The following is a 25,847-nucleotide window of genomic DNA, read 5'->3' as shown; positions in this document are numbered from 1 at the left end:
GAAGGACAGACACAGAGGAGAGCTATTACTTAGTGGGATCAGATGTGAACTTTGACCCATGTGCCAGCTGGCCACCAACACGCAGACAGTGAGGCGGATGAGTGGACTGACACCATGCAAATACAGTTCGGCAGTGTCTTTTGGGGTTGAGTTAGGTCATCTGATAGTTTTTATCATTTAAATTGGGAGCAAAGAACCAGTGAAAGAATCCAGGAATTTATATGGAAGTTTAAACTAAAAGAAACCCATGGAGAGCAACTGTCTGTAAGCTGATTGGCTGCTGACCTATTAGGATTTACACACTATCCTCAGGACCACATAGTAAGGTCTTATTCTCAGGTCATTGTTCCACCAGCTCATAGAAATGTAGAATATAGTACATATGAACTGGGAGCTTGAATAGATTACTCTTCACTGATAGACTGTCCTGTCTATGATGACAAGCCATCTGGATCTCCTATATAAGATTTACTGATGATCAGTTCCTGACAGTTGCATGACAGTTATTGGCTCAAATACTTTGCATAGGAGGATTTAATAATCAATGAATCCTTTAATTGTCAAAGTAAAAATGGCAAACATTACCCAGATTGTGCTGCTTTTAGTGTTATGTTATTGTAATTTGAATATATTTGGATTCTGGACAGTCAATCAGACAAAACAGGTTACTGTGGTCGACATTTTCATTTTTTCTGGCATTTCACAGACCGAGTGATTAATTGAGATAATAATCAATAATGACAATAATTCCTTGTTGCAGCCCTATCTGAGTGGAATGCAGTTCAATAAAAAGAAGTTTAATCTGTTTAGATCACCAATATCACAGCTTTTACCCAACAGCAATAACCACTCTCAACAAAAATAGGAGCTAATGTGCAATAACAAAAATGATTGTATGCTGATGAATGTTCTTGTAATGTCCGTGTGTTGATGTATGTGTGGAGGGGTGAATGTGTCTAGATATATATTTATTTTATTTTATTTTTATTTTATTTTATTTATTATTTTTTAGTTATTTTATTTTATAATGATGCACTGACTGGAGAGCACTTTTAATTTCGTTGTACCTGGTGACAATGACAATAAAGATCTATTCTATTCTATTCTATTCAATATACTAGTGCATTATTTGATCACCTGAACATTTGTTATACTGATACTTTTGAGTTTTTAGGGTTATTCTATGTGAATTCAACAAGGAATGTATAGATAGCCAATGAGATGTGATTCTGGGAGTTTCACAGTGTTTTGGGAATCCTATTTTCTTTCTATGATATAGAACCTCCAGGCTTCTTTCCCTCTACATATATAATAATAATCATTTGCTTTAAATTAAAATGTTTTAAAGATAAACTATCTGAAATACCTATCATTTTAATATGCAAGTTCCTCCTGTGGTGACACTATGAAGATGGATTGTGTAATATGACTTCAAGTACAGGAGGCTGCAGCTGCAGGACAGCAGATGGCACCGCTGCGCCGTCCTGTGGATCCCGCTTGGCACAGAGACGCGTCCACGTTGTTCCCACTGTCTGCCTTTGCTCCAGTTCCCCTCCCTCTCTCTCACACACACACACTCTCTCTCTCCCTCTCTCTCTCGGCTTACAGTTTACACCTATCTATCTTCCACAAGCATCGGCGGTCTCTCCATCAGTCTCTGCGATACGAGCGCTACTACGGCGCAAAGCATGGCACCTCTGCGCCCCGAAGAACCGGTCTTCGCGCACCTTTGCGTGTTTCTGTTGACCGTCTCGGCCTGGATGGCACTGCCGGGACCCGTGGGCTGTGACAGCGGGGCTTTAAACCGGCGTGGCGGGGAGGACAGTACGTTTGACATGGGCGGCGGAGACCGAGGCTCCCCGCCGGGCTTACCGACGGACGTTGACAAGGAAGCGGTCGGGTTGGAGAGCTCACCCCGCTTCAGGAGAGCGCTGTCCCGGGAAAAACAAATGTCCCTGATCAGCAGCTCATTCGTGCTGAAAGGGGATGCGACGCACAACCAGGCGATGGTCCACTGGACAGGAGAGAACAGCAGCGTAAGTACCCTACCCCCTCCTTGTCCCGTACCGTCACGATCCGCTGGTTTATGCACCATTCCCATCATACCCCTCTTTGTCACCCTGCACCATCCATCACTCCAACCATGGTGCACATCATCAGAAACAAGTTATTGTTCTCGCAGGGGGCGGCTGCTGCAGACGCACACTGCGCGGCACTGTGTGGTTTTTACGCATGCAGGTGGTCCAGCTGTACGCACGGAGTATGATATCAGACACCAGGCTTTGTTGACAAATTCGACTTTTTAAACGTGTTACATGTTTGTGGGGTCCCTCATATAGACATGAACTCACTGTCCCCCAGACTTCCATCACATCACGTGGTGGCCCAGGGTCACGAGCATCTTGTTATTGTCTGTTTAGTGTGTGATGCGCAGGTAGATCACTGCGTTCAGAGTGGAACTTGATGTTATTCATGCTCTTTGTTCGCGCTTCCCTTTATATTTAATTGCAGTTCAATTAACTGACGCCTCATTTGATTTGGGAAGTCCTTTTAATGCTCAGTTGGTGACCCCCAGGAGGATCCCCTGACCTCACTTTGAGAGCCACAACAATAACCACCCATGCCATAACATTCACAGTGAGTCCAGTCTGAGCACAGTCAGCGTGGAGACAAGAAGCATGCATTAAACAGACACTTCAGTGCTTGATGAAGTCACATGAAGCAATGACTAAAATATTGATGGAGCTTTTTATGCATGAATTTTGCAGCGCCTTGTTTATTTGTGGTTTATAACGTGATTTGGGTCACATGACATGACATGAATGAGCCTATTTTTTATGCCTTTATCATCTTGTCTGCTTAAATAGTGGCACTATAGTAGATTTCGGGACAGATATTGTGCAGATATCACAAAAAATAAGCCCCACTGGAATTAAACAGGGACATCAATAGAGACAAAAATAGCGCATGCATCCACTAAAGTCAGTATTAATATATATACAATAAGCTGTGATATTTTAGGGATATTTAAGTGATTATGCTGTTTCATGATGAGGTCACTGTATTAATATTATAGTGATTTTTCCTGTGGGCCCTGTCAAGTGAGAGCAGCTTCACTATGTAAACAAGAGCAGTCTTTGTGACAGATATTGACAGACGCTGAGGGGGGGTGGGGGGGTTTGAGTGGTGGTGTCTGGTGGGGACATCACTTGCAATCAGAGCCTTTTTGTGAGTGTAACACATTGCTGTTTTACTGGCGGTGGCTGCAGGCGGCTTTGGGAGAGAGAGAAAAAAAGAAATATCATAAAAGAGAAAATAACCTCACCGTGAAACAGCCAGCCGACCCATTTCGCTCAAATTTGCTGGAGTTTCATGACAAATTGCTTGGTAAATAATGTGAACGCTGACATTTGCAGGTAACGTTCAGGTTATTGGATTATCGACAGAGGCAAAACAGATTGAATTTAAAGGCACCGTCACACACTGTTGAGTCCTAATGGCAGTGTGAATTTGAAAAAGTTGAACTTCATTCGTTAGAGATCTTGCAAATTTGCACACCATGTTCACATTTACTGCACAGCAGACGCTGAAGAACTGTTTATTTCAACCCACATTCAAACTTTTGAAGGAGTTTTCCGGAGTTTTTTTTTTTCTTGATTAACCGTCAAGTTTAAAAGTTGAACCTAAAATTGAATTCTTCACCTTTTGTAAAAAGTGTAAAGTGTAAAAATCTAAACTAATGACACAGTAGTTGTTTAGGCCTATAGTTTTTCCATTTTTAAAAAGATAAAACTATTTTTGGATATATTTGTGGAAATAGCACTTAATCCTTGAACCTATGATTGTATTCCACGTTAGCCATTGACTTTAAGGCTAGTGTTGCGAAGAGCCTGCAGGCATCAGTCCCTCCTTTTTTTTAACAAGCCCACATAGCCTTGGTTTTATTACAACATTTAACACTCAATGATGATGATGAATCATTCTGTTAAGTTTGTTTTCTACTTGTGTAGCGAATGCTAGCAAGCCAGGCTGCTAGCTTTCAATCAGAAAGTGGAAGCTAATTAGCATAGCGAGGTTACTAACATCTCTTCTTTTTGATATTAAATGACAACACTGGCAAAACCTGTGATTTAAGTCATAAAAAAGATGAATGTAAAGAGTTAGGGAGTAACATAAGGAGTGCAACACATAAAACTTAAGTCATTTTATCAATTATTTGCACTATCTGCCTACACAGGTAGCTTGCTAAAAAGCGATGCTAACTGGAAAACACTTATTTTTTTCTTTTTATTATTAAAATTTGATTAAATTAGTACACAAATCATAACAAACACAGAGGATATAGGTGTAACATACAAAACTCCAAAAATGCTTAAACAAGCCAGCCAAAGTCACTTCTGTGGGATTAAGCAGCACAGTTTATTAATGACTTGTGGGAGTCTAGTACTTTGGCATTTAAGACAGGGTATTTAAATAGGGAAAAAAAATTGACATTCTCTCAATGGACTCTGGCCGTTTTCGTGATGAACTTCCCAGTCTTCATCTTTTTCTCTTTTTTTTCTTCTTTTTTTTTCTAATCGAGGCAATGAGTCTGCGGGGATCCTCGCGCTCAGGCTCTGCCAGCCATAGGAACTCCAAATTTGACTTATCCTCAATTAACTTGGCATGGCTATGGACTTCGAAAGGTCGAAGAGACTGAGTTCATCCCAACCTAATAAAAACACAGACAAATGGTGCCATTCAATTTCCCTTAGGCTGACATTTATGAGTGGCACGTGGATGGATGGGTGGGGAATATGAATCTCTGCCTCCTCTCTTGTTTTATCATGTCTTCGTATGAGATTCCCAATGTTAGTCACCGATGAATCTGTAAACAGTGCGACACAGAGGACTTGAGTTGTCAAACCTGTCATGATGATGATGTGTAATCAAGGAGGAAGGAAAGATCACTTATGCAGACACATTTCAGTGTGTTTTCCTGTTTTCCTCACACCATTCAGACACACCACTACACCAGTGCATGTAATATGTGTGTTTGTGTTTGGGGCTACTTCTATCTCTTATTTTGGCTGCCTAGTGTTTTGACAAGAGGATAAAATGTTCATCTACCGTCATAGTAAAAGTGCTGTTATTGAAAACAGCTCTTGTGTACCCTCCTGGCCCTGTGGCACTGATGGTGACAGTCACTTTACTTTGGCAAGCTGTGATTGGTCGATTGACGGCATAGAGCATAAAAGAGCTCTCCCTCAGGCATCTTCCAGAGGTGTCCTTGAAGAGCAGAGATAGCTGGTGTGTGAGTGTAAGAGAGAGAGAGAGTGTGTGTGTGTGTGTGTGTAAGGGGGTGTTTCAGGACAAGAGCTGCAGATTTTCAAGGAAAACAGACAAAAAAAATAAGTGGGTGTGGAATCTAGATCAGAATAGATTAAGCGCAACAGTAAAATACATGCTTTCGCTTCAGGTTCTAGATTATCAGCGTTTTAAAAAATCCAATATTGAAGAGGTCAAAGGTGAAAGCCACAGCTCCCTGATAATATTCATGAGCCACAGAATGATCACAAAGAGAGAATTTCTTGGAAATGAACTCAGAAGAGATTCTCCTGCACAACTTAGCTCGTTATCTAGCACATTTTTGTATCAGTGATTGTACACAGTAAATCTGCATGTACGGTGCATCTCTCATTAAGTAACTATCACACAGGAAAAAGAGGCAGCTTGCTCGTTTATCACATGGTTTCAGGCTGCAGGAAGTCCTTTATACACATGAGTGAAGTCATTTGTCCATGATTCTTCTCAAAATTTAACCCAATCCCTGGTGCTATAATGGTTATTGCTTTTATATTTTCAATAGCTCTTTCTGGAGATGAAATATAAACAGTCTGTTCTTAAGTATCCAAGAACCAAATGCCAAAGGATACTTGCAATTTCACCACATTTTTAGTCACGTTTCCCTTACAATTTCCCTTTGGTGTAGTTAAAAGTGATTAAAGCGATATAGATGAGGTGATTTATTGCATTTCCGTAAAGTTTGTTGACTCACAAGAGCTGATTTTAAAGGAAAGACTGACTCAAATTGAAGCAGCACAAGCCGGGATGTCCTAACTTTCAGTTTCTGGTATGGGTCAATCTCCAAAAACACTGAAATCTACATTTTCCATAATGCAGCTCTTAGCATCTTTTTGTTCATCCACCATTGTCTGTTAGATGCATCTTTCAAACTCCACAACCCTAATGGGAGAAAATAATCTTTAACTCAAGGTCCACTTATCAGCTTTCCATAATACCTGAGCAGAATGTGTGTGAAAGCTCAGAGAAAAGCTAGTTAATGGACATTTATATACGATTTATTTGACAAACTTCTATTTCCCAGCTCAAGAATGCATTTCAATGTTGATTCACAGATACTTTAAAAAGCCCTTTTGTTAAAGAACTGTTGTCTCTGAACTCAAACTGAAACATTGATATTATTTAGTCAGACTTTAATGAATCTCCTCCAAAGTCTCTGAAAACATTATACAACTATTTTAACAAGCTGCCTACGACAAGTAAACCAACCCTTCACTTTAACCTAAAAGCCACTATGAGTAAGATTTGAAGATTTTGGTGACTACTACTAGTGACATCACCCCCTCCCCTCCCCCCAAACCTGATAGATCATAGAGATGAATCCCTTGAAAGCAAAACATAGACTGCACCGTATCATTTGAATAATTTGTATATTATAACAATTCTACACATATTGTAGACTATGTACAACTGATAATAAGATTACAGGTTTAATGACATCACAGGATACGGGGATAGATAGAAGACATTACTCACTTATTATTATTTACCAACACAGACACAATAATGCATGCATGCATATAGAGTTTGTGAGTCCCGGAAGATATGAGGCTGTAGAACATGATACCAGCTTTCTGAACGAAGAGAGCGCACACTATTGAAAAGAGTCTCTTTGTGCCTCTCTCCCTCTCTCTCTCTCTCTCTCTCCTCTGAGTTGCTGACTAGCCCCAGGGAACTCTGAGCCGTGTTCGTCCTCCCTCTATTTCTATCTCCTCTCTGTGGTGATGAACAGCGTCACTATCTGTGCGCGTGTCTCCAATGTGTGCATCTGTATCGGTGAGGAAACAGCCCTCAACGTTTAATAGGGTTTTCTCTATTTTCTGTGTATTGATTCTGTTTTTGTGGAGAGATAGATTATACATCGGTATCACGCATCCACACCTTTTTTAAATTTGCAAGTGTGTGTGTGTGTATGTGTGTATGTGTGTGCTGCTGATCCCTTGCGGCCTGTCCCACAGTAGCCTAAGTGATTAATGAGCGGCAAAAGGGGCGCTGACAGTCTAAACTCTCGTCCCACCCTCTTACCCCCAGTGGGGAATTGTGGGTAATTCCCACCACTTCCTGTTTCAAAAGCCCTCCAGGGTGGGAATAAGTGAAAGTAGAAGAACACTGACTTTCTGGGCTCATAAATCTTCAAAGATTTAGAATATAAAAACACAATAAAAACATAATCACATCATCCACCTCATGCAGAAGCATCATTTGGAACAACAGCCTGATATATAACCATGCTCTTTATCAGCACCAATATATATAGTTAAGTTTATAATACTGGAATAATGTGGAGAGATCATTAGGTCAATCTTCATATTCATATTAGATAACAAGACTTAAATGATTTAATATGAACATATGATGTTCACACCACAAAATGAATGCCTTGTCATGTTTGTCCATACAGAAGAAGTAATAAGGGAACAGTAGCAAGGATGTAAAAAATATATTTATATACAGTACCAGTCAAAAGTTTGGACACACTTTCCCATTCACATCAATGAGAAAGTATGTCTAAACCTTTGACTGGTACTATGTAACTGTGACTTTCTGGGAGACTTGATAAGTCTGTTGATGCTGGGGACAAAGACAGTTGTCTCTCCCCCTCTGATGAATACCAGGTGTATGTGTTGCTTGTGTTTAGGGTTGGTTTGAGTGAAAAGCTAATGCTCACAAGGACAATGTAAACATGCTGCTGTTTAGTTAGCAGGTGTCATTTTACCATGTTTCTCATCTTAGTTTATAATACAAAAATTCACCAATTAGCACCAAATACAAAGTGAGCTTAGGTGGATGAAATGGGATAAGTCTTGCATGTATTTGACATAATGATGGCAGTAGCTGAACATTTAAGGTCATAATCTGTCATGTGGGAACATACGTCTATTCCAACTTTAATGGTAACCCATCAAATAATTGTTCAAACATGTCACTCAAAAAGGTCAACCTGCTGGTGGTACAATGAAAGCCCATGGGGTCACCAAAGCCATTGGTATAGGAACTATGAATGTGTGTTCCAATTTTAGTACCACAACATATGATTAGTGTTATAAATGAAAAAATCAGAATATCACCAAAGTCTTTTTTTAATCCCCTGGACACCACAGATATCTGTACCAAATTTTGTGACAATCTATTCAATAGTGGTTGAGATATTTCAGTGTTGACTAAAGCATTGAACCAATCTGACTAGTAAACGCATGGTTAAAAACTCATAAAAAGATATATAAAATAAGTTCCAGGTCCTTTTTAATGTTGAGTCATGATATCTAAAAGGAAACAGGGAAAGGGAAAAGGGTTTATGATGCGTGTCAACACCTGCTCCCATTGTTTTCTATAAGCCTATAAGATCTATTTCCCACTGTTGATCAGCTCTTCAGATAAGCAGCAATTTTATAACATTTGTTCTTTGCATCGACACATTCCTGCTACCTTGACTACAGCCATATTGCCTTCACACCCTCAGATGAGTGCTGTACAGGTGTCGGTTGACGTGTTAAATTATGCAATATTGCTTTGGAGCTGAATGTATTGCACTTAAAGCAGCAGCTCACACACACCTTAATGGCTACCGTCATTTACCTTTGTCCTCTGCATCTGCCTCTTCACTGTCATGTCATCATCGTTGTTAGCTGACATCATTACTTTATAAATATTCATCATCACCAATTCTCCTTTTCACCTTGGTCTACCTCTTCTTCTCTTCATGGTGTTTGTTTGAAGGTTTTTTAGAGTTCATTTTGCTTTCTTTAAGTAAAGAATATGAGGTGATACCACCTTTTACCCTCATCTTTTCTTCCCCTCCAGCATCAACCCTTCCTTCCTTTCACATCACAAGCATCATTTTAGCCAATCAGGTTAAAGGATTATCTGCCTGGAGCATACATCTAATCTAAACATGGCATTAGTTGAATTTAAATTGACTATTTAAAAGGGACCCATAATGTTTTATAATAGGGGCTTGCCTTTGTTTGCATGTTAAATCATGGCTCATGCAGGTGTGTACAATACACACTTATATAGGCTGTAACAATACACAGGCGTGCTCACTGGTTGTCTCCAGTCACACATGCGCGCGCACACACACTATTTAGGTCTCCAGGGTCCTGACTTAATGTGAAAGGCATTTATTCACGCTTCACATACTGAACAGACAGTTCATTTGGCCCCCGGTTGTACTGCGATGGAAAATTGTTTGCACATGTGAGGAGAGCCTTTCTCGTCATTTATCTTGTCTGTCCTTGTTCATCCTGCTTAAAGAGACACTCCAAAAAACCAAACTGTAAATCATCAGTCATATTTGCTCGGTTTCCCTCAGTATCTTTTTAATGTGAATCCTCCACTGCTTCGAAATGACAAAGTACAGTACCACTACCGCAGGCCCGCTGCCCAACATGGCCTCCAGGACACATCTAAGCTTAGTTGAGTGTCTTTCCGCAACATCAGATGCCTCCGAGCTTCCTTTCATGGATGAATGATGCCTGCCATCCATTATGTCACTATGGGGGTTTGAAATATATTGCTTGGATGGTACCATGTCGAGTCGATATTGGCCTTTAAAAAATGTTGAATAGCCAAAAAAAATGTCTCAGCGGAGACAGTCCTGCAGCATTATCCATCTGTACATATTTATTAACATAGTCTAAAATTTGGCTGAATAAAAAGCTCATGTTTGTCACTAGCATGGTTAGCTTTTGTGGCAACCTGAGTTGTTATGGATTATGCCCAGAATTAGTTTGGGTCATTCAGCTGTTTTGTCATATGCTCAAAAATGGACTGTGACTACATTATTTTGTCAGACTACGATAGAGCTGGGCAATATGACACAATAGTAGTACAATAAATATAAAGTTGATCTGTTGTCCGTTCATCCTTTAAGTGGATTTAATAACATTACTCTCCTTGGATTTTTGTGCAGTAACTCTCACACTGAGCTAAAATTACACAAATGCACATAAATTTGGTGAATCATTATTAAGTATTATTAATATTCTTAAATGTGTAGTGTTCAATTTGCTGCTGTGGTGACCCACAATGAACACTGAAGGAGACATTCACCAAGGGACTGTACCTTTTAGGGAGACGTTGACGGGGTACTACTTCTGGTGTTTATTGTTGATGCAGTTTCACCTCACTTACTGTACTGTGTTGTTGAAATATATAAGTGCAGAGCAAAGCTGACTCGTCTCCGTCTCTTGTCTCCTCACTTATCACACTCCACACTGCTAAATAAATAAATTATATGACACCTGTTATCAACAGTAGAAGGCAATGGCTGTAGCACTATTAGCCCTGTGGGAGCTAGTCTGAGCAGCACACTAACAATGAAGGAGAGCTGCTTTTAGACTTTTTATTTCCATGTCAGAATGTGCACAAACTTAACATAAATACAAATTTATTCTCTGTTAATGTGTGGTACCGGGTTTTATTCTCAGGATTATATTAATGTTTGAAAATGAGACAGCTAAGCTAACTTGCTAGGATAGTTGTTTGGGCAAGCTAGCTACCCTAATTCTGCTGCTAAGTGCATTGTGGTGCTCTGAAGAAAAGGTGAAATTGCAATTAAGATACCATATAGACAATATATCACACAGACCATACATTATTACTGTTAATATTATCTTACATTAGCCGACATGACACCAGTTATCGACAGTAGAATGCCAAAGCTGTAGCTTGTTAGCTCTGCATGGGAGCTAGTCTAAATGTAGCACATTAAAAAGAAAGGAAAGCTACTCTGGACGACATGAAGACATGATTATCTCTTTCCAGGTGAGAATGTGTACACAAACTCCATATAAATACACATTTTTTCTCTCTCTGAGATTTGCTCTCATGAGGATATTAATGTTTGAAAATGAGGCAGCTAAGCTAACTTGCTAAGATAGTTTTTGGGAAAGCTAGCTACCCTAATTCTGCTGCTAAGCGCATTGTGGTGCTATGAAGAGAAGCTAATGTGTGAAATTGCTCCATGTATGACATTTGTAGCTACATTTGCTTTGTATTTATTGTTTGTTTTCTATTATGCAAGCCTAGCACATAACCTGCTTACAGTAATTGCTTTGTGTTTATAAGAGTTAGGCTAGCATTACACAACATCTGAATGTAGCACAAAAATCTAGCCTTTATTCATTTAAAACTGTTCACAGTTGTTGCAGTGTTTGAAATAACATGGCGTGTCAACCACAGTTTTTGTTTTCAAGGCTATGTAACAAAGGCTTACACATTAATCCAAACAACAACAAACAAAAGCTGTGTATTGAGCTGCATTTTGTGAAACCACCAAGCAGACAGACAGACTGGTTTGAGAAGTTTCTGATGATTTCTGATTGATACTTTTTTCCCTGCGATGAAACTGAAAAGCCATCGTAATCCTTCCTAATGGCACCATCCTCTGAGAAGGAGCAAACCACACACCATTTGGAGCCACATAAGGCCAAAAGCGGTGGTGAGTATCTGATTAAATTTTACAGTGGAGTATTCCTTTAATATGACTGTATGATGGGTCAAGAGTTTCAGGGAAATTAAACTTCCTGTACTGATGGGGTGTCATATAATATATTTTCAGAATCTTATTAATATCATCTGGATCTTCTAAGCATTAAAGTGGTTAAATCTAAAAAAATACAGGGGCATAAAATGTCTCATTTAAAGCAGAAAGTCAACCTCAGCTTCCAAAACCTATATTAGTGAAATCCAATCAGTCTACCTGGCATGGCAGAATGCTGATACACTGTGAAACAAGATGTGCATATATCCTACTGTATCTGTTGGCAGGGTTGGCACAGACAACAATAGCAAGTTAATTGTCTGACACATAAAAGCACTGTGGATGATTGAGCTTATCCGTTGATAAGAGCTACATCTAAAACCTTTCCTTGATTATGGCCTCGGAGTTGGCACAGCGCCGCTCTTTGCCACTTGGCGGTAGGTAGAATTTGTCGCTTCGATGCCGTGGTTGCCTTGCTAACAAGACCTTGGGAAAGTACAGGGAGCAGCATGCTACTGTAGTGTTACTGTCTAATTAAGTGTTTAGTGATGCCAGGTGTATGCTGGTTGCCTGGCAGTGAAGTTAAAGCACTGAGACGTTTGTCTTACAGGTTGTTTGATAGGCTGCTGGCAGCGGGGCAGAGAGTTTGTTGTCTGCATGTTAGTATGTTATTGTACATGTATGAGGAAAGTGAGTGAGTGAGTGTGTGTTGCTAATGTCCCACCTCCTTTTCCTCTATATTCACTAACTTGTCCTCTCAGTTAAGTGAGGTGGAAACTCTGAATATAAGCATTTCTGTGTTTGTGTGTATGCCCGTGTGTGTGATTGGGCATGGCAGGGGGGGTTGTTGGTTACCAGGCGACAGCGAAAACAACTAGTTGGCAAGCTGTGGCACACAAGAAAGCTTCTCATCTGCTTGAACATCCCAGACATTCTCCAAACTTTCTCTCCTTTGTTGCCGTGCTAAAACATACTCAGCATGCGTTCATTGTTTTTCCAGTTTGGTCCCTGTAAACTGAGGCCTTTTTCTTTTTCTTTTTCTTTTCTCCCATGTTCCCTGTCGTTTTTCGCTCTCCTCATCGTCCTCTGCAGTTTCGCTGTCATGGTTGAAAGTTCCTGCTCATGTTGCCCTGGCAACCCACACTGGAATCCTGTTGGGGTCTTCCAGTGGTTTGGTTGCTCATCTGAATTCAGAGTGGCCCCCCTCGCCTCGCACTTCTCCCAGGTCCTGCATATTTCATGTATAGCTGTGGCATAAATATATGCCACTCATATTGAGATTGTCAGGTGGAATCCTGGTATCTCCAAAAGTCAACATTTCAGTAAGAAATGTTGTGTTTTTTTGCTGTCAACAATGCTGATGTCAGCCTATTAGTCTGTTTGTCTTTCATCATTTGACAACCACTGGTCAGATTAGCCATGACATAATATGAGTATTCGTGATTGCTAGAAGATCATCCTTAATGATTTTTCAGTTAGTTAGTTCCAACATCAGCCCAAAAGTTCCACTTCTCACGTCCTTGAAAAAAATATTATCTATTCACCAGACTGCCATGAAACTACAGCAACATGTTCATCCTACCCAGAGGATAATCCTCTTTCCCCTTTAAACACTCAAAGAGCATTCTAGTGCTTAACTCAGACCAAAATGTCAACCTTGCACACAGAATATCCCATAATCCAATAGGCAGATCGCCATGAAATGTGCAAGTTTATTCATTCAGAGATGAACTTTTTAATATTAATGAACTCATGGCATTTCCTCTTGTGGCATCCTTAGACAAGCTTTACATTTTGAGTTGCACTACTGTTAAGTCTCAAACAAAAAGAATGTTTCTATGTTCTTTGTTTTGTGCAAATGTTTCATCTTGCTCATAAACCCACAGACTGTACATTTGTTTACCTGAAGATAAAACAATAAAATCAGCCAGATTGGACATAATTAGTTTCCACCTGACAATAACAATATATAGATATATTTAGACTTGCTGTATTTGGCCCTGGAAGAAAGTTTCAGTGTTGGTTATGTGTGTGTGAGGGGGTGGTGTGAGATGTGTGTATGTGTGTGTGCAGCTACTATGGAAGCAGTGGGAAAGCTCTCCCTATAGAGGCCCTCGGAGAGTTGTGAAATGCAGCCCAGCAGGGCGTCTCCACTGTTTCACCTTCACACCAACACATTTAGAGATTGGATCTTCTTCTCTCAGCGCTAAGCCGTCCCCACTTTCTATCAAACCCTTCCCCATCTAAACCCCCACCTCTCACCAGGGACCTGGGTATTTTCAGTTGCCGTCATAAGCCAATTGGACAACAACAGCATGAAGCCTTCCACACGAGTCGGGCGTCAACAGAGAAATGGATACAGATATGAAATGGAAAGTCTGTGTCATGCCATAGTTACGATAAGGCTGAGGCAAATAAAAAATATACTGTATAAAACAGTGTGGTTACATAACATTTTATTTATATATTTATCAGGACATAAAATCAAAGGATTTGAGTAATGATTAGATATAAAATAAATAAAGAATAAACTCATGTGTGGCTGCAAAACACTTTCATTTTGGCTTTCTATTATTGGAATAAGACACAGATTTGAGCTTAGTTAACAGTGCTATGTGGGTCTAAAACAACTGCATGTTGCCCCACACTCTTCTATAGGTTTTCTGCTGGTGCTGGAAACCAACACGAACACTGGAAAAGGGGCTCGGATGGGCCGACAAACCCTAATCCCTTACCCTAACCCTTCTGTTTACCATATTTCCCTACATTTAACCAGGCCAACCAAGCATGGATCATGATTTGTAGCAGTTTTGAAGTGGTCATTTTTAAAGCCAAGCATAGTGTATTTCGTTGTTGGGGGCTTGTCCAGAGGGCCCGTGATAGTGCCAGTGGTGTCACCCTTTGGGTAATCTTTGTGGTTGCGAACTGGAACCATCTATATTGTACCCAAGTATGTTGATCATCATTCTATTTAAAACATTAATCACACCTTTAAAATGGGATATACCATGTTTGTACTTTAGTTTGTGCCATTAGGATTTCCATCAAAGGTTCCATGATGAAAGCAATGCATAACTTAGAGAACCTAGAGGACACATTGGTCACTGTGTCCTTATGTAAATTTAATATAAATTTAAACATAAATTTAATGTAAATTTAGAGTACACCACAAAAAGTATTTTAACGTGAACATAATTTAAAGCAGTCCACAAAGGGACCATGACATGTCCTGTTTTTTTCCCACCACTTTACATGATGACCATCTTTGGCTGAATTATGAAATAGAGCATATACTCTTTTCCACTATTTCTAAAAAAAGTCATCCCTTGTAGCCTTTAGCCAGTCACTTTATGTGCAGGGAGTAAATTAGCAGTTGAGCACACTCCTTTTTTCTTCATTGGAAAAAAGAAAAAAAAGAGTCTTAAGATGTTGTTTGGTGAAGGTAGTGATTTCATATGGAACACTTGTAGATTTTAGGATTTTGTAAATGCTGTTTTTTTTAATGCAAATCCAGTTGAGCATGGTGCTAAAGAGGACTTAAGGTTCTGCTTTAGTTTTTTTTTACCCATTAAGAGAACCCTGTAGTTGTCCTGTGTTTTCCAGTTGACTGAAGTTTGTCTTGGAGCACAAACCCAGACTTTAACTCAGCCCCGTCTGCAGTTCAAAGGCAACTCTGCCACCCAAGTTTCAACCCTGAATGACGTGCTCGGTCACCGTGCCAACCTCACACATACCTACACACACACACACGAGGCGACTCAAAGCAGTAAAACGGGAATTAGTACTTGTTGATGGACGTGAAGCTTGCCAGTAATAATTCTCTCCCTGGAAAGGAAAAAAAAAGGGCTGAACGTTTGTGAGTCATGTTGATAGCAATTAGAGTGCCGGTGTATCAGGGCAGGGGTGTTGGTGGTGCGTGTGTGTGGGAGCAAAGAAGGGAGAAAAAAAAGGGAAAAAAACAATAAATCTCCACTGAGGCCTCTTTTATCGAAATCCTGCATGTTCCTCAGGTGCTTTTTAACAAATGTGTTTGACTTTTTTTTTTTTTGAAGATGCCGTGCCCTGTGATCAAACGGCAGCAGCAGTGTAACACACTCTGCTCGGCTCAAGCCCGTTTGCCACCTCTATCACTCTTTCTCTGCCTCCCTCTCTCTATCATGGTTTACTTTTGCTCGATTGAAAGGAGACGTGCGCCCGCGAGCCAGAATAAAGATGCAAAGCAGCGACAAATTGAATTATTGTTAGGAGTGCCGCTTGTCACAACAGCGGTGTCAGGTGATTTCAATCCTTTTTGCAGTGTAAAAAAAAAAAGGAGAGACAGAGTGTCTTACAGAGACGAGGTGACAGTCAGACACTAGTATCCTATAAATAGACCTAATGCAAATTAAAAGGGTGATTTTGTACTTTTTTTTTTAAATATGCAGGTTAGTTTAAATGAGCTGTTCAGGTATGGATTCAAGCACCAGCATTTCAGACATTCAATATTTTACACTTGCAGCATTATGGAAGATGAGATCAAAGTAGTGACACTTTCTTTAGGGAAGAATAGAACTTGTAAATGATTGAAAATATGAAAAGAAAGTCAGTGACAAAAAAGAATGAACCGGGGCAGGAACATCACAGCTAAATCAAAATTACAATTTTGCTGACAGCAGTTGAAGTGAGGCTTTACAATCACTAATCTGAGCATAAAAATCCAAAATTTAAATGCCAGAAATCTGAAGAAAAGGACAGAACATGATGAAAACTACCATAGGGAAAAAGACGAGATGCCCTAAACAGGCTTTAATGGTAGAGAGCCTGGATAATAAAGCTTCAAAGAAGCTAAGGTGCAGGACAGGTGTATGGAACTGCAAAAGATTGTGACTCTTGCTGGAGATCACCTACTTTTCTATAAACTTACATAGAATAGATTACTGTGAGCGCTGATATTTGGTGTCCTGGTTCTGAGCCAGTCAATTCCCCACAAAGATACACAGATCTCTAGGATAGGGGGAGTGACACCAGTAAAGTGGGGGAGTGTGGACTGTACAGTCTGTGGCAGAGTGAGGGTGTATTTGTTATGTGCATGGAGGATATAATGAATGTCTAGGATTGGGGAGTGACAATAAAAATGGCTGCAGGTGTTATATTGTTCTCTTAAATAAGAAATAAAACACATTTTTCCACAATTCAGTACACCCTGAATACAGTCCTACTTAATCTCTTATTACTTTTTTATAGTGGCTAATATTAGCTGAGTCCGTTTGTTAACTTAGCTCGTGCTACTATGATGCTACATTTGAGATGTTAAGTCAACACTTTGCTGTTGTCCCATCATTTGTAACCATGGCGACCTCTCTTCAACAAAAGTTACATAAGCTCACTTTAAATGCTGCCAAGAACGCCTGCTTAGACCTCCCCCTCTCCCCGTACCTGACAGTAAATTCACACACACACACACACACACACACACTAGTCTTCCTTTTGTCCCACCTCATTGTTCATGCCCATGCAACTTCTGGAGTGCTGTCACTGGGATGGGCCCCGCTTTGGGAAAAAAAGAGCCATTTGATCCGTCAGCCTCTTCTGTGGCTGAGCCCGACCTGTTTGTTATTGCAATTTGGAACTTTGTTGTTTTTTCTTTCTCTCTCAGTTGGGTAAAAAAAGGTAGAGAGAGGGAGAGAGAGGGGGAGGAATGAAGGAGCGTTGAAGCCTCTTTGGAATAACGCGTGTAAACACAGGCAGTGCATCACTCAGGTAATGAGATTCTCCATTCCGCTTAAATCGAAAGCCCCTCAGCACCTGAGGAGGACAAACCCCCTTCTCAGCGCTCTCTCTCTCTCGTTCTCGCTCTCTCATTCTCTCTCTCTCTCTCAGAAGTAACACACAAATACACACTCGCACACTCACCAGATTTGCTTGTCTCTTTCTCCCTTTTGCCTTTGTGCTCCCCCTTCTTTCTCCCCTCTGTGAATTTGGACAGGCTGTTTGTATGCAAATATGTCATCCGGAAGACCCCCCTGCCCAATTCACACACACATACACATGCACACGCACACTCACACGTAAACAGAGAAACCCCCGTAGAGGTTCAGAGCTGGCGTGCTGAGGTGAACAACACTCCAGCAGGGCAATAGAGGCCGGCAGAGGAAAGCTTGTTTGCCCTTTTTTTTGAAAAAAGAAAAAAAGAAAATGTGTGTATTCAACGACAGGCCCAACTGGTTCTCTCTTTTCTTTCTGTGGTTAATCCCTTTTTTCATTATCATCCTTTTCTTTTCATTTGCCTCTAAAAAAACAGCTTAGCGATAAACGTTAGCGCAAAACACTAGCCAATTTCCGGAGCGTGGTGTGTTTCTTTCTTTCTCCGGGACAGATCTGTAAAGCGGCTTTTGCTAAGAAGTCCCTGTTGTTTTGTGGGATCATTGTAGGTCATTGAGGGACATGTCTGTATTTCAGTTTGTTGAGGTTCTCATGCTGTAATACAGAGAAACTCCCAGGACTCATCATATCACTCCAAAAAAATAATGTAATACTAATATATCAGGCAAATAAAAACCAGGTGTCTGCCAGTAAATGTCAACCACTACCAATGCGATGGAGAATAAGATTCAAATGTAGCAGTCTGTAAACCTTTCAAGGAAACCCGACTCAACCATGAAAACGAATGCCAGACCAGGAGGAAATCAGGAGCATGGGAGCACAGTTGAAAATAGCTATGCCAACCTTTTCACAGCAGGAAGGCTCCGCAATGACCTTGCCAACAAACTGATTCAGAAAAATCATCCAGAACAACCAAATAATGTCCTAGTGAGTACCTGGCAATAGTCTGAATTATAGTCTCAGCTTTAATATTCCACTGGGATGCAATTTCAGAGACTATTATATATTCCACTCTTTTTAGAAAACAACTTTCTTGGAGGAAAGCTACACCACTGAGCAGTTTTAAACCTAGGTTTTGGCTAAAATATTATTGAAACTAAACCATGAACAGAACCAGAATTGCAAGCAGGTTTTGCCACAGTTGTTAAAACCTCACAAAGGCAGCCTCATAGTTCACAAGAAGATTTAATTCAGGAAAACATGTATAATCACCCTGAGGCCAGACTGTTCAGTGAAGTATGTGCATGGTTTGGATGATGAGACTTGACTCATAATGAAATTTTCATTCAACTATTTCAACTATGTGTTTGGGATGGACAAATTAAGCTTCATTTTGTCATTGCGAGGCCAATATTCACCTCACATTTCCTCAAAAAATAAATGCATAAATGGACACCCAGGATTTGAATCTAGACCTTGACAATAGTGGTTTGACAAAATAGTCCCAACTCAAGGTCCACTTAATAGCATTTTCTGGATCTTTCAACTATATCACGTGGTTTTCTTCAACCTGTTGACATGCAAGTTCAGTAGATCTTGTATTATCCATAGCACTATTAGTACTGTGGCTTCAAAGTTCTGCACATAAACGTATGATTAATGAAATAATGATAATGAAGACCATGAGATAATGTTGAAAGCCCTGGAATATTCTAGTGGGTGGACCTTGAGTTGGGAAATTACTGTACGCGTCAATGCCAATATTTTAGTGTTTAAGTGTCTCCTTCACATTAAAGTCATTGAAATGTTCTTGAGCTAGACGTCACTTTCAAAATAAAGCCAAACCCAGATTGAGCCCAGGCATCTACATTTCTTTTTAACCCACAAATGATCACATCAATTCATTTAAAGTACATTAAAATTGAACTGTTTGTGTCATGGTGCCACGTGTCCCTAAAAAAAGGACCAGTACTGTATAACATAATTGCAAAGAAAGCCATAGGTTCTACCTTTTTTACAGTATGTCTTTCTCTGAGTACAGTCTGGAAAGCTGCTGTTTCAATGACACCATCTGTAAGCTATGTGGTCACTGCCGGACCTGAACTTGTTTCTGTACCCAGAGGCCTGGACACTGTAAAGTATAGCTCAGCCTGATAGTTACATCAGAACGGAATTATTATTTGTTTACCCTCCTGATGAAAACTGTATCCTTGGTGATGAAACATGATATCGTACCCCTCTTCGATGCCTATACGTGCATGTATGCATGTGTTGCCATGTCGCTGCGTCCTGCTGGTCCCATTCCATTGGCCCATGGAAAGAGGACATTCTTTTCCGTGGTGTTGCAGCCTCGTTAAACCAGCCCCCCCCTTTCCTTCCCTGTTAAACCTCTTCTTTCTCACAGTCTCTTTCTCCATCTAGTCCTTCTTTAATTCTCAAGCCAATGAAAGACAGTCAGTCACTGGCCATTTAGAAGTAAAAGAACACAATATCAATTAAAAGTACTCTTCCAGGCCACTTTTGATTGAGTGTGTTTGCAGGCCACATCTTTGTATTGGTTTGGTCGCTCAGTTGGGGTTTTGAGTGTCAAATGGATAACATAAACTTCACTTTTTTTCATTCTCTTTCTTCCTCTTTCCCTCACAAATCTATTTATTGGAGCTGGCCTCCAACATGGCTACCAGTTGCCATGAAGCTGCCCTTATTTCCCAGTCAACTGCCGCCACCGGCCCAACACTCAGCATGTTTTGACACACTGGGTGGGTAGTATGTGTGCTGTAGAAAAGGGGTGTTATGGTTCTGGCTTGCGTCTCTCCCCACATCCGTCACAATGGCTGCCAAAATCCCCATGACCTCATTCTCATTAGCACCGCTTCAGCTACAAAGAGCCAGGCTGTGGCTCATCGGCAAGGAGCGCCGGTATGAATGGACGACGCCTGCTGCATTTTTAAAAAGGGGCTGGAGATTTGTTGGTCGCCGTGGCAAGCGTGCACAAAGTCTGCTCATGTGTAAACATGGCAGATAATTATGCGATGTGAGTCTGTCGTCTTAGCGTGAGCTGCAGGACTCCTCGAAGGTCTCTCAAATTAATTAAGCTTAGCAGTGGACACTCTCGCCAAATTCGAGAAGTGGTGTACCTCAGAGAAATGCAGCCATGTGGAATGTTTTTAACACATTTCCCATTCTAATTAATAAGCTGTAGCTTGAGGCTGACAGCAGGGATGTTGAGTCAAGGTTTGCAGACAAACAAGTTAATAGGTGAATAGAGCTGTTGAATGCTTTCTATTTTACCTTTCAATCATTTTATTCATTTAACAAACTCTTTTACACTAGAATGACTTCAGTAAGTTGAATATGCTACCTTTAAGATACAGGATGGTTTATTGTCCTGATTCTGCGTCAGAAGAGCCACAATGTATTGGGCTAATGGTGTTGTCCTTGTTGTTTCAACCTTTTTCTTTCTTTCTCTCAGAATAACTATATTAAGACTTAAATCTTCTTAGAGCATGAGTGTTTCTAACCTTCGGAGACAGCCAGGATAAAAAAGAAAATCTCCAGGCCCGCTGCTGGATAGAGAGAAGATGAAATAGCAAAATGAAGGATGATGAAAAGGTTCCCTTCTTCAAAATCTCCTACCTGGAGAGGGGATTACCTCTGAGGAAATATCTCCATCTTCAAGGCTCCTCAGTTTCTATCTTTATCTCCATTTCTTTATGGGGGATGGGGGTGGGGGTCTCCAGATTTCCAGCCGCTCTCGCCCAGTTTTACGCCCCATCATGAAAAGCCTTACCTGGGGCCGATATCCATCTTGGCGGGAAGTGGAGGCATAGCCTACCCTCACCTGAACCTCACACCATACACCTCTTCCTCCTGACATCGGCATATTTAGGCATACGCCACTGGGAAGAGCAAATATGTAGAAAGGGAAAATGAGCAAAGCACTGTGGGGAATTTTTTGAAGGGAACGACCTTATTATGCGGCTGACGCTTGCTGTGTGAAATGCCGATTGCCTTCAATTAGCCTGTTGGCACAACATGTCTGTCCCAATGGTGCCACCTCCATTAATGCCATGACAATTCCTTATCTGTGTGGCAGACAAGCTTATCTTTAGGTAGATGTGTAGGGACTGGGCATGATGTTAATGATGCAAAAAGGGGGTGAACACCAGCTTCAAATACATATTTATGATAGTGGGGGTTGGGAAACGAGTGTATTGTAGGGCCTGAATGGGAAATAGGGTAAAGAAGGTGGGGTTGCTTTCGCTGCCTCCCTGCTGTCACCAGCTGAGTTGTACAATAGCATTGATATGCAGAATAATTTCCCTTACAGAACAGAGAATGTTATAACAAATAAGTTGGGGCTGTTTCACCCCACTGCGGACTGGAAATACTCAGACATTAACTATTTTTTCCCATCAGCGCCCTGGCTTCACATTCCTATATTTTGCTTGGCGCGGCCCCATTGTAAAAGACGTCCTCCGCTTGCTTTTTCAATTTGAGACACAATTCGCCGGACGAGATAGAGCCCCGTGTCAGGGTACAAATCATCCCAGTGTGTCGGGAGAAATTGAATTTCCCATGAATACATGATTGGCTGTGATGTGGTCCCCAGCATGCGTGGCGGCTAATCCTCCGAGGTGGTGGCAGCAGCGAGGGGGGGGCGAGCTTGGGTAGGGATGGGGTGACGGAGGGGGTGACGCCGGGTCACGACAGCTGCGTGCACACATGCCGTCATGCACACATACAAAAGGAAGACACACCTATGCGATGACACGCTTATGAGAAACGGAACCCCAGAGAGTCACAATCACACACTCGCAGCAGGTCGCCGGCAGCTGCCTGTTTGTATGTGACTTCAGAGCATGCTGTGCGCACATGTCGGCGCGTTTACAACCTGCTGTGCCCTCGTGTACGTGTGTGTGTTGTGTTTATGAGTATTCCCAGTCTGGTTTAATTTTTTTGCCGTCCTGTACGCCGTTGCCCTCTCTCCACTGTCACATTTACAGACCACTTACAGGCCCCTGTAGTGTAGCACCACAAAACTCCAGCATCACACCTGTCGTCTGCTCCTCGTGCTAAGAGCCTCTTGAATTCAGCACTCTCTGTCTTACGCACAAAGGACGCCGTCATTTCCTTTTGTCGTCCACGCTCCACTGCAGCAAACTGATATAATTTCCCCATGTATTTCAGGAAAGAGCAATGAGTGTATATCCAGGCGAGTTAATGCCTATGAGCTCGTCTCCCATGTCAGACAATGGCTAGTGGATGAGTCATTCAAGCATAAGTGTATGTGATTGCACATGCACACACACACACACAGACACACAGAAACAATGCACATACACACACACACACACACACACACACACACCAGTTTTTCACTCTGGAATATCACCTGGACTGTTGAGTTCTCTCCTCAGTGAGCATTTAGGTGCTTTCAGACAGCCGGAGGTTTCCACCATGGCTTTCACCCTCATGAACATGATGGATTTTTGCAATCACCTGTTTCAGCTTACAGCCAATAATCACTCCAAAGAAAAGGATGAAAGCACAAGGATTAAATATATTATTCACACAAGGGTTTAATGTGTATGTATATATAGGCTACAAACTATGCAAAGACTGTTAGATCACCATATATGTAATATTAAATTGAGCAGATTATCAGTTAAAAACAACAACACATTGTCACCACATAAACTACATCACAACTCGTTTGGAAGACAGTCATATGCAATTTACAACTGTGATATGAAATTAATTTTCAGTGTAGTTGTTTTCAATTACAAGGAAGGAGTAGATGTAATTTGAAGAAGTTTTATCAAGGTAAACTATTTCAGAAGTTTTTTTTTTTTTTCAAGTACTTTAATTTGTCTGTGAATCATGTCCTTACATGTCCTACAATTTTGAGGTGGCTTGTCAAAAGGCTGGTTCACAAAGCCATACAAAAGGACGCACTGTATCAGTGAAACCACTGATTTGGATAATGCAAACTCACTGCTTTCACACAGTGTCCAATCCTTTGATCTCTTATCTTGATTGGTGTTACTCTTCTCTTGGCACGGCACAGTTTCACCCATGTAATCAGCACCTGCACTGTAGATGCATGAGATCATTTTCGTGTTTATCCGGTCGGGGCCAATGTTGATATGATATGGATGATATCAGCTAGTTAAACTTGTTTAGCTCAAATTAATTTGCCAACAGTTTCTTCCTCTTTAAACTACAACCTACTGTGTTAAGCTACATGTAATGAGATTATGCTGGGGGATACCAGAAATGTAGCATATTAACTGTCTGGAGGATAGGATGTAGTTGGTAACCAAGGTGGCAAAGTTGTGTCTTCCCTCTATAAATACTCACCTTAAACATAACTGGGCAGCAGACACAGCAGTAATAGTTTGCTGTCTAAAAAGATCTTTAGTGTTTTCTCCTTTTATGAAAGTGTTTCTACCCATTTCATTAATCACACTCCCTCTACTGTGGTTTCTTGCTTGTTTCTTCCAGTTAAACTTATCTTTTGAAGAGTCTTCCTCAGGGGTTAAAACAGACATCTGTTTTTTCCCCAAGATTTAATATGTATGAAGTGAACAGCTCTCTCCGTGCTGTTGCAGGTACCCATGCTTCAACATCACCCATAGCAGCTTCAAATGCCAATCATCATGCCGGAAGCATAAACTGACTGTTTGGTTATTTTCCAAGCTTAGAACTTCATAGAACAGAATATCAAAGCGAATCAATAATTCCCTGTTGATAAGAAATGTTAGAATATGAATATATCAGTTGTAGCATAAATCTTTATCATATGTAGATGTTCAAATTATTTCACACCATCATTTTGTGTTGCAGTGCTTGTATTAGAAGTAAGTTGCATTTTGAGTTCAGCCAGGATTTAAGAAAAATATTAGACATCCATATAATCTCTGTGACATCATTCATTTCCTCTCTCTTTTCTCTCATGTCTTAAAAACATGCCATGGCTGAGCGTCATTTCAGTCCATTTTTAAATGCTCCAAAAACCCCCACAGTCCTTACATTTCCTTGCTTGCTTTCCCCCCTCATTTCTATCATGTGAAATGAACCTCTGCCAGAGTGAAACCCAATATATTTCCACAGGGAGGCCAGTTAAAGAAGTTTTAAGAACTTAGTGTCACTGTGTTTGTGTATACACTGCTCAGGGGTAATTGGGCCTGATTGGTTGAGTGGACAGTCATAGGAAACTATCCAGAGCCTGGGAACTCGGCGTTGGATGAAGCTGGCAAAAAACGATACTACACCGAAAACACACTCTCCCTCGCAAACCCACAAAATATCCTATCATTATCGTTCCACAAGCATTTTTTTAAAACATTAGCAACAGAAAAACTCCAAACAGGAAATTCCATTTAATTTTGGAGTTTTTTGCAAAACCACCCAACGCTTATAAGCCTTATACATCATAGCAAATCTACACTTTCATCAGCCCTTTTTTCTTCGCAAAGTTCTCACCTCTCTCCTTCCGTCTCCATCCCTGTCTTGTTGTGGCCTTTGTACCATGTACCCAGCTGGACAATGGCATGTAACCTGGCACGTCTGGGAGAAAAGATGGAAAGACAAAAACAGAGAGATGCAGACAGGCATACAGTGAAAGAGGAAGTAAGAGACCCGTAGGAAATTTCGGCGATGCCCGAGCACAGAAGAAGAGAGGGTTGTTAATCTGATAATGGCCCCTGGGCAGAATGACTCTTCCTGGGCTGCATTGTGGCTTCACACACACTCATCTATCAGGCCTCAGACTCTCCTGTAATTACATATTCTTCATGTGGATACAACCGGGGAGAGCGGAGAGGGCCGGTCAGCACATTGAGGCGTGGGATGATTGGAAAAAGAAGAATCAAAAGAGGGATTTTTTTTGTTGTTGTTTTCCTCTGAAGACATTGAGATATGAAAGAGAGGGAGACAGAAAGAGAGGGAGGCAGGTACTGTAGGTAAGCAGCCTGTTGTGTCCAGATTGAGATAAGAGAGGACTGGATTTCAGAGGCTGCTCTCAGATGCCCTTTTTTTCTTTCCTGAGCTGGATGCATTGAGTTGCACATGTATCCTTACCTAAGACAACACCGCTAGTAAACTTAAAAAAAACATTGAACATATGTATACGGAATTCATATTTAATCACCAGAAAGCACCAATGCACAAATGTTAGCAGTACATACTTTAACTCGTAGCTGTCTAGCTAGGT

At 40.9% G+C, this 25,847-nt stretch overlaps 1 protein-coding gene across 1 annotated transcript in view; it reads left to right on the top strand.

Moving 5' to 3' along the window:
* The first annotated feature begins 1,850 nt into the window (after positions 1–1,850).
* Positions 1,851–25,847, top strand: part of sorcs2 (sortilin-related VPS10 domain containing receptor 2) — a 296,952-nt gene continuing 272,955 nt past the window's right edge. Inside the window, exon 1 of the mRNA XM_053343432.1 lies at positions 1,851–2,036. Coding sequence (XP_053199407.1) covers positions 1,950–2,036 — 87 coding nt within the window. The 5' untranslated portion in view covers positions 1,851–1,949. The remainder of the gene's footprint in view (positions 2,037–25,847) is intronic.

Source organism: Scomber japonicus, chromosome 22, assembly GCF_027409825.1.
Source record: "Scomber japonicus isolate fScoJap1 chromosome 22, fScoJap1.pri, whole genome shotgun sequence".
Taxonomy (NCBI): Eukaryota; Metazoa; Chordata; class Actinopteri; order Scombriformes; family Scombridae; genus Scomber; species Scomber japonicus.
This window is presented reverse-complemented; position numbering and strand designations above follow the sequence as displayed.